This window comes from Muntiacus reevesi, chromosome 3, assembly GCF_963930625.1.
Source record: "Muntiacus reevesi chromosome 3, mMunRee1.1, whole genome shotgun sequence".
Taxonomy (NCBI): Eukaryota; Metazoa; Chordata; class Mammalia; order Artiodactyla; family Cervidae; genus Muntiacus; species Muntiacus reevesi.
Genome location: NC_089251.1, coordinates 105,270,384 through 105,279,708, shown reverse-complemented (window position 1 = coordinate 105,279,708; position 9,325 = coordinate 105,270,384). Strand labels below are relative to the sequence as shown.

Sequence of the window (9,325 nt, the reverse complement as noted above, 5' to 3'; positions counted from 1 at the left end):
GCCTGGCCCCTCCCCTGGGGACTTGGCCAGAGTGTCAGAGCTGGAAGCATCGTTGCATCACTGGGTGCTCAGGGGTTAATGATGGGGAGTGGACAGGACCCGGGTATTTAACTAATCGGGGAGGTGCCTGGAGATCAGAGGGCCCCTGCTGGCTTCCGTCTCCCACAGTCCGGCTTCTCTGCCCCCTGCTCCCCTCCCCACCCCCGGGATGAAGTGGCCCCCTCTTCTGACCTTCCTGTGCCTCCTGGGTAAGTGACCTTCCTGCCTGCGCTCCTGCTCTGCCCCGGCTGGGAACACTCCTGGGGGCTCCTGAGCCAGGCCCCAGGGAGGGTGTCATCAGTCACCCTGAGGCCGGTGCTGGCCCAGGAGGAACTGGCCAGTGGAGAGGGGGCCAGGGGGCATGGCTGCAGCCTGGATGGCCTGGGGGGGAGCAGGGGAGAAGGGCTGGCAGGGGCCCCAGACAGCTCCTGCCGCCTGCGCTCCACCCCTCACCTGAGTTTCCGTTTTTGCCTTTAACGTGCCTGGGTGGGCGGGCCCCCACGGCTGCAGCAGCGGGACCCAGAGGAACTCGGGGAAGTCTGGGTGGTCAGGAAGCTTATCCAGCGACATCTGATGGGACTCGATGGGGACAGGGTGCTCCTGAGGGGCGGGGGTGGGGGCTGACACCTGGGGAGAGGATCAGGAAACCGGGGGGAGCCTAGGGGATGAGTGGGGGGGTTGCTGGGAGACGGTGGAAGGAAAGCGGGGTGGGAGGTCAGGTGGGGACACGATGCGGGTGAGGACCAGGAGATCAAGGTGCAAAGAGGTCACAGGGCCATCGCTACTGATTAGCGTTGTCGCTCAGTCGCTCGTCGTGTCCGACTCTTGGCGACCCCGTGGACTGCGGCACGCCAGGCCTCCCTGCTCATCACCAACTCCCGGAGTTTGCTCAAACTCACGTCCACTGAGTCTGTGATGCCATCCAACCACCTCATCCTCTGTCGTCCCTGTTGTATTACTGATGAGCACTGTTCTCATCGGGAGTGAGGTCCTCGGGGAGGTGGAGGTTCCCGAGACGATCAGAGAGATGCCTGCACTCAGATGTGTGGGGACTGCAGCTGGCCGCAGAGGGTGGGGCCCCGAGGGAGCTGATGCCCTCCCCGCTCCGTCCCCGCAGCGGCTCTGGCTGGCGGGAACCTGGTCCAGTTCGGGGTGATGATCGAGAGGGTGACCGGGAGGCCCGCACTGCAGTACAACGACTACGGCTGCTACTGCGGCGTCGGCGGCTCCGGCTGGCCGGTGGACAAGACAGACTGGTGAGCAGGCGGCCCAGCCGGTGGGGAGCATCCTGGGGGGAGCTGGGGGCGCCTAGGGAGCTGAGGCTTGACCCCCCTCCCTTCGGAGCCCCACTAGGCCCTGAGCCCCCGAGGCGGCCCTTGGCCCAGCCCAGCTGGGCTCACAGGCCCCTTCAGGCCAAGCACGACCTCCGCAGGTGCTGCTACGCCCATGACTGCTGCTACGGACGCCTGGAGAAGCTGGGCTGTGAGCCCAAAATGGAGAGGTACCTCTTCTCCGCCACCAGGCTCAGCATCTTCTGCGGTGAGTCAGCAGACCTGAGGGTCCCCCAGGCCCTGGGGGAGGGGAGGGACTCCTCCAGGAACCCCTCTCCTGATGGAGACCCTTGAGCCTGGTCACCTGGGCAGGAGAGGCGGGCCTTCCATCGTCACAGCGTTAGGGAGAGGCATGTCCCTGCGCCCAGACGCTCCCGTGGCACCCAGGCTGGAGAGCCCGGGACCCGTCAGCTGCTGCCCAACATCCCCCCATTCAGAGGCATCCCCCCCCCCCAGCTCCAGCCTCTGAGGGCAGAGGGACAGCGCTGAGCCCGCCCCAGAGGAGCTGCGCCCAGACAGCCCTCCCCTGGGCCTGGGCGGCTGCTAGGGGCAGGTCCCCAGAACAGGGCCTCGAGGGCAGAGCCCCAGACCCAGAGGCTGGAGCTCGGAGGTGGGACCGCAGACCCCACTCCCAAAGGCTGACCCACCGCACCGAGGTGCCTCTTTGCCAGGCCCCATACCCACTTGGACCAGTTAGCGTTCTCCTCTACTCCCGGCCTGGAGAAACAGCCGGACCCGAATCAGAGTGTAGCGAAGGGCTCCACGCAGCCCAGCCCCATGGAGGGAACTCATACCGGAGAGCCAAACCTTCCTCTTCCTGCCGCAAAGCCAGGAGCAGCCTGGAAGGCGGAGGGCAGGCCCAGGGCGGTGGGGCACAGCTCAGCGGGTGTGGGAGGGTCAAAGAAGACTCAGATCTCTGGGGCCTGTCCTGGGGGTGGGGCGGGACAAAACCAGAGCCAGGAGGCAGGTTGGCTCCGAGTTTCCTGTTCCCACCGCCGCCCACTCAGCAAAGCGGCTTTGGCAGGTAATGAGCTCCCCGTCACTGGGAGTTCATACGAGGCTGGGAAGCCGCCTGTCAGGGACAGCATTGGAGGGTGAGTGAAGGGAGGGGTCAAGTGAACAGGGACACAGGTTCTGGGAGTCCCCTCCCCACCGTGTGACTCTGGGAAAGGGACAGAAACCCTCAAAAGCTTCTGTTTCTTCATCTGTAAAAGGGAGACCTACCTCCCCCGTGCCCAGCCTAGCCCAGCTCCTGGCAAGAAGCCCCAGGGGGAGCTGACATAGCTCTTAAGCCCCCAACAAATCTGAGTTCTGCTGAACGAGCAGCTGAGAGCAGAACCTGGAGGGAAAGTGAGGCTGACCTTCGCGAGGGACCCTGAGGAAGCCGGACATGTCTGAGCGGGGGGACGTCTTCGCGGGGACAAAAAGCAGCCGGAGCCCCTGAGGGCAGACAGAGGTGGTGGAGGCAAGAGGAGGCTTTGGGGCCCCTGGAGCCCACAGAGCTGGTGTCAGCCCCACTCCCCAGGCTGGGTGTGGGCCCTGAGATAAATGCTGGAAAAAGGGGCTCCATCCCCGCTGAGGGAGGCAGGTGCAGGCCCCAGCTCCAGGCCCTCCGGGGCACGCCCAGGCCACCCGGGATGAGCTGCTGCCTTTCACTAGTTTTCTCTCTGGCTGATGGCTGGCGGCACCGTCCATTGCGTGGGAGAAGGGGTCGCCCAGAAACACAGCCCGCCCTGGGCTGGGACAAGGGACAGCGAACCAGGTGGCCTCCCCGTGGGGAAGGGGCTTGGGGCAGTGCAGTGGGTTTGGGAGAGGGAGGAACAGCAAGGACGAATCTCCAGGCTTCCAGCGTCCCTGGCCCCAGCAGGGCCTCGGCACCCTGCCCGTTCTCTCACCCAACCCTGGAGCGTCCCCCCGGTGAGCATGGGCTTCCGGGTGGAGAACGTGGACCCCAGCGCGCTCCCCTCCACATGGCTGGGATTGGCAGGCCCAAGGTTCCCAGGCCCTAACTGTCCTCGTCCCATCCAGCCGGCAGAACCAGCTGCCAGCGACGGACCTGCGAGTGTGACAAGAAGGCCGCGCTCTGCTTTCGCCGCAACCTGGGCACCTACGACCGCAAATACGCCCATTACCCCAACAAGCTGTGTACCGGGCCCATCCCGCCCTGCTAAGGGCGCGCTCTGCCTCCCGCCCGAGGCCTCCGGAGGGTTAGCACGAAAGGCTCTCCTGCCGGAAAACTCCTTTCCCGGAAGCCCATCCTTCCCTGAGAGGCCCCAGACTCAGCCCTGGACCAGCCCTGGCCTCCCTGGCCACAGGGCCCTGGAAGAGCCACACCGGGGGCGGGGCCTGGGACACCCAGGAGATTCTACAACCCACCCCCTGGGCTATCAGGCCCTCTTCTGAATCTGTGAATACTGTTTGCCCAGGATTCTGACACCGGCCCTCGGATTCTGTCATAGGGCTTCATCAGTCTCCGGTTCCATTCACTCCTCTGTGTCTTGAGCACCCAGCAGCGTGCTAAGCACGGGACACGGCGTGGGTCTGGCTCGGGCGGCCCCTGCATGCAGTTCCAACACTCTGTCCTTTCAATTTTCCGTTACAGTGAGTTTTTGTGATTCTCTTTTTTTCTAACGTCTTACCGTCTTATCCGAGATAATAATGGCAGTCTCTAGCAGGAATATTTCTGGCCATATGGCGTAATGTGAAAAGCACGCAAAATACCAACCTAAAAATATTGTCCCCACCATGTCATCAGGCTTCAAATCCCTCCCATTAGAATTCTGGCTTAGAGTGAAAAGGGGCTCTCAAATCATCTTATTCAAAGCCCTCCCTTGGCAGAGGGTCACCCAGGAGGTCAGAGAGGGAAGGTGTTACCTGGAGGGGTGTCCTCACTCCCAAGCCAGTGGGCCTTCTTCATGAGTCGATATCAGCCACTGCCCCTCTGACTGTCATCACGGACAACCCAGAGTGCCCAGGGAAGGTCCGCTGTGTGGATACCCACGCCAGGCCCGGCTCCTGATACGGGGAGGGGAAGAGGCAAGATGTCTACGTCCTACATTCAGCATCCTGAGGCTGACTTTGGAGCCAATTTAATGCACCAAAGGATTCCCATCAGAATGGAATGCAGCCTACCTGGCAAGAAATAGGCTTCAGCAGATTCTACTCCTAAATACAGACATGACACTCCACTGTCTGTAATATGCTGAGAAAATCTCCCAGGGATAGGATGAGCCTATTCAATGAGATAAAGCATGCAAAAACGCACTGCACAGGCGAAGCTCACGGTGCTCAGCGAATAAACGCGCACTCCCTCCATTTCTTGGCCTGTGTACAACGTCCAGGGCTTTGAGGGCAGGAAGGAGCCTGATGCCATCGAAAGGATGATCATCATAAATTTTAAAAGGTGAAGAAGTTCTCTGCCGGCCAAACAAACAAGACAGGGCCAGATGTGTGTGCTTTGCTGCTGTGACTGACTCAAATCCTGGGTGAAAAATCACCAGGAGATGAGGTCTTAAAGTGCCACGGGGACGGGTGGGGACGAGAGGACCGCGCTTGTTAGGAAGCGTGGTCTGGAGGCGCCCTCTGGTGTCCATTTCCTTCAGGCTGCCCGGAGGAAACAAATTTGGTTTAAACCTGGATTTCCCTTTGTCAGGGGGGCAACGGGTGTTTCAGGGCTAGTGAAATCCGTCCTCTCATATTTTCAATAATAAACAAGCTGAGAAATAACAAGTCCTAAAGACATCTCAGAATGGTGGTGCCGTTGCACACACGAGAAACACAGGAAGAAGGATCTGACTCGGGAGAGATGAAGACAAGGTGGTGTTCTGGGCGTGATGCATGGCTGCAAGGACCTGGGGACGCGACAGTTGTTTAACCATCGGACAGGATGAAAATTAGAGCTTGAGAGCAAGCCTCGGTGCAGCCTGTCTTCCCAGGAATCAATAAATGTTTGGTGAATGAATCAATGATTCCATCTAACTCCTGTTTGTGTGTCTCTATAGTCCATATACTCGATTTCCAGCTGTAGACTTGGTGGGAAGGACTGAACAGAGGAAAGCAGAACCCTGAACTTGATGTTGTTGCAGGTTCCAGGTAGAGCCTTCTGCTCTGCCAGGGAGCAGCAGCGTGTCATTCAAGACCTCACTGCTCAGGAAGCTTGTGAGAAATGCAGAATCGTGGACCTGGTCCCAGACCTGCTGGTTCACAAGACCCCCAGGTGGTGCATATGCACGCTGAAATAAAAAAGCACTGATAGACGGCCACCGCCTCAGCTTCCACACTTGTCAAATGGAACAATGACACGTCCCGGGCAGGCTAGTTATAGCAAAGTTTTAATAAATTACCATGTATGAATGTACACAAAATAATGCCTAGCACCTTATAAAGAATCCCGTAAGTGAATGACAGTCACAGTAACAATTCCTAACATTTATCAAGCACTTGGCATTCACCAGGCACTGTTATTAAAAAAAAAAAAAAAAAATGCTGTTTCTCAGTTCATTGAATGAGTGAATGAATGAATGAGGCATGGGACTAAATCAAGGCTGAAAGCTCTGTTACCTCAATGTTTCATAGCTTGCCTCTCCAATTTTGATGACAGGACTTGGGTGAGTTTTGCTTTTATTCCCACCTAGCCCTTAGCATAAGCTATGAACCAAGTGTTCAATTAAATAACTTGCTGAATAAGTGGTTAGAAGTCAAATCACATTGGAATTCCCGAGTTAAAAGTCCAATTATGATTTCATGGACATTTGTCTGATTCCTTAGGGTTCTTTGTAGTCTTTGGAGAGACTGCTGGAGAACTGAATACTGTATTAAATCTCATCCTTTCCCTCAATACACTTTCATACAAACGATGCTCCTGGCCCCTCGCTGAATGCTGGAGACAGAGACAAGTCTGATGTGGCCAGCCTCCAGATAGATACCACCAGTCATGCTACCCTAGTTCAGAGTTGTAACGGAGTCAAAAGTGGGCTCTCAGAACCAAATGTTCCTCAGCCCTTCATTCTCCATCGTCCACCAGCACCAGCTTCATTTCCGAGTTTGATTTCCATCCCATCACTCTCCTGCCCTAAACCATCTATAGCTCCCCATCGTCCACCGACCCCTGCATTCAAGCTTGGTTTCATGAGCTTCTCCAGGCCTTTATCCCGCCACATGTATTTCTCTACGCTCACCACTGCCAGGCCAGGCCCACCTCCCTTTGCAGTTCTGCAATAGCTTCCTTCAAACTAGAAGCCTCCCTCTTCACAGACTCCTCATCGCCACGTTCACATCCACGCACTGAGAGGCACATCGCAGATGCTACCTCTTCCATGATGTTTTTCCACTTGGAGGGGATCTCGCCCTCCTCTGAAGGACCAAGCAATGTGTTCTTACCTTTCCTAGGGATACGTACCCCAGTTACTTGGGCTCTCATTTTGGGTTCCTACATGGTGCAGACTGCCCTGAATTCAAATCTGTGATCTTGGACCCATCATTTATCCCCTCCTGTGTAAGATGGGGATGGGACCATCGGCCTCACTGGGTGGTTTTAGGGTTTAAATGAGACAAGTTACTCAAGTGCCTGGAGCCTCAGAGAGCTCCATCTGCGCTAGGTCACTTTGCATTTTTGTCCCCCCTACTGAATCCATCTGTTCCACTGAATCCACAGATACATGACCATGGTGATTTTACAGACGTGGCATCATACACATGATAAATACTGGGCTGCTTTACTTGAACGGCCCGTGGCTCACTACTCGGGGCACTCGTTTATCTTCAATGGACATGTGTTTGGAAATCATTAACCTTTTGTGCCCTGAACGTATGTCCTACAGAGGCAATGAGGCAACTGGCAATTGGCTAGAGAGATGGTGTGCAGCGTTTTCCTGGAGGGCTGCTACCTGTGATGTGCGCAAAGGTCAGAAGTGTACACAGAGGCGGACCTGGAACACTGTAAATGTGGTCAGGAGGGATCAGGAATGCCTGATGCTTGGAATTCATTCAGCAAGTGCAGCAATAGTCTTCTGGTGGCAAACGACATGTGACAAGCATTTGAAGGAAGGAGTCCCCAGTCTGTCTCCAAATGAATTGTCCATCCTTAGTAAACTCTGTCCCTAACACATGGGAAATCCCACTCTCCCACTCGAGGGGTTTGATTATGCTGGCCCTTCGGTCCCAAAAACCTCACTCCCCATTTACACCTATTTCCCTTTTCATGCCTCATCTAAATGACACTTCCTCCACGGAGACTTCCTTGGTTTCCCTTCTGAACTCACAGCCTTTTCCTATCAGTACTTCCTGTTAAGGCCTGTCTTCTCTTGGGTCATAGTTATGTGTCCACTTTCACTGCTGGGCTGAAAAGGTTTTTGAGGACAAGGTCCATGTCTGATTCAATGCCCAGAAATAAAGATTCCAACACAGCACAGGTTCAGTAAGTGATAAATTACTGGATGCTTGGATTGGTGAATATATTGAATGAAAGCTGAGTATCTTGATATATCTAGGTCCCTCTACCTAGGGAATTTCAGACAAGTTTCTCCAAGACGGAAAAGTTTTTCTGCTGCCAAACCAGAATCCACGAATCAGCAGGATTGGTCTAGATCCTATTTAACACAGAAAGTTCTAAATCACTGCATCACTACGGTCTGAGTGCCCACTCTGTCCAGCAGTCCAGCTAAACCCACACTGAAGCAGAGCATTTATGACAAATTTTGGTTCTATCTCAAGGGGGACACGCACTTTCTGCCCATCTGGGGAACAGGTAACTTTAATCCTGGGTTTTTCAACCCTGCTTTCTCCTAGACAACCATGACCAGTTACCAAGAGGGGACACGGGAACAGCCACTTTCCCCTTATGGCATCTCAGTCTGGGACCATAAATTATCACTCACCCGGAGTAAGCAAGGCTGTGGCCTGGATGAAAACCTAAACAACATACCATATTCCTTTAACTGTCCCCCCTGAGGCCTGGGGACACTTCCGTCCTTGCAGACTCACCCGACCTCACAGGTCACCAAGACCCAGGCAGGCAACCCCATGACCACCACTCAGCCCAGCAGGCAGCCCACGGCCCCATCAGAACCACTGAGGAACAGTACCAAGGAGGCCGTGGACGTTCTCCACCTGGGAGGGGGGACAGACCCTGCACCGGGGCAGCATTCCGGTCCTGGCGGATCTTTCAGAGAGATTCTCAGCTGGGTGAACAGGGTCCGGAGTCTGGGCCTCGCGGGCTCAGGAACTGTATAGCATCTGTGCTATCCGGGTCACGGAATGAGGCAAACATCGCACGGGGAGGACAGTGACCGGGAGGGAGGGAAGGGACGGCCTCGCCAGCGCCTGGAGAAGTCCCCATCCACCCAGGGTGGGACCGGACCCCTTTCGGCATCAAGGTACCGTGGGGCCCATTTGCAGGCTGCTTGACGAGCACACAGAACAAGATCAGGCGGGAACCTAGAGGCCAAAACCACGAGGCCGCAGTGCGGCTGGCGAGACGGCGGCAACCTCGACCTCAGGACTGGCCCCGACAGTCTCGCCCCAGGGCCCGGCCCTCCGGCCTTCTCTGGCCGCCGCCCCCTCCCCTTCCCGAACACCCTTCCAGGTAAGCCTGTGCGGTCACTGCCGCCGTGTGTCTGGGGGAAGGCGATCCCTCCTGGAACGGGGTCAAACCCAGCCCGAGTCCTGGAGGAACCCTCGGGGCAGCCAAAACACAGCTGTTGTGTATTCAGACAACGGCTAACTATGAGAGACGTTCTCAACACCCAGAAGTAAGCGGAGGAGGGCCCGGCCAGTGTGCGCGGCCACACTCACCCGAGCGGAAGCTGCAATCAGCTGCTTGAGCTCAGTGAGATCCTGAACAACTGTCCGCGGGCGGAATAGGCCCAGCTTCCTGTAAAGTCTCTGAGAAGGACCAGCAGGCTCTCCGCCTCATGCAAACGGCGGTCAGACGGTGACAAAGACAACTGGAAGCTCTG

General features: G+C 56.5%; 1 protein-coding gene across 1 annotated transcript; it reads left to right on the top strand.

Moving 5' to 3' along the window:
- The first annotated feature begins 208 nt into the window (after positions 1-208).
- PLA2G2E (phospholipase A2 group IIE) lies at positions 209-3,541 on the top strand. Its single transcript, XM_065927492.1, has 4 exons — positions 209-248; positions 1,157-1,295; positions 1,472-1,578; positions 3,399-3,541. Exons 1-4 carry the CDS (start codon positions 209-211, stop codon positions 3,539-3,541), a joined length of 429 nt encoding a protein of 142 aa, XP_065783564.1.
- The last annotated feature ends 5,784 nt before the right edge of the window (positions 3,542-9,325 follow it).

Bases quoted from the DNA above. Each gene is read 5' to 3' on its own strand.
- PLA2G2E (XM_065927492.1), top strand. From the start codon at position 209: ATGAAGTGGCCCCCTCTTCTGACCTTCCTGTGCCTCCTGG. The intron at 1,296-1,471 runs GTGAGCAGGCGG...CGACCTCCGCAG, and splicing joins CCGGTGGACAAGACAGACTG to GTGCTGCTACGCCCATGACT. The intron at 1,579-3,398 runs GTGAGTCAGCAG...CGTCCCATCCAG, and splicing joins CAGGCTCAGCATCTTCTGCG to CCGGCAGAACCAGCTGCCAG.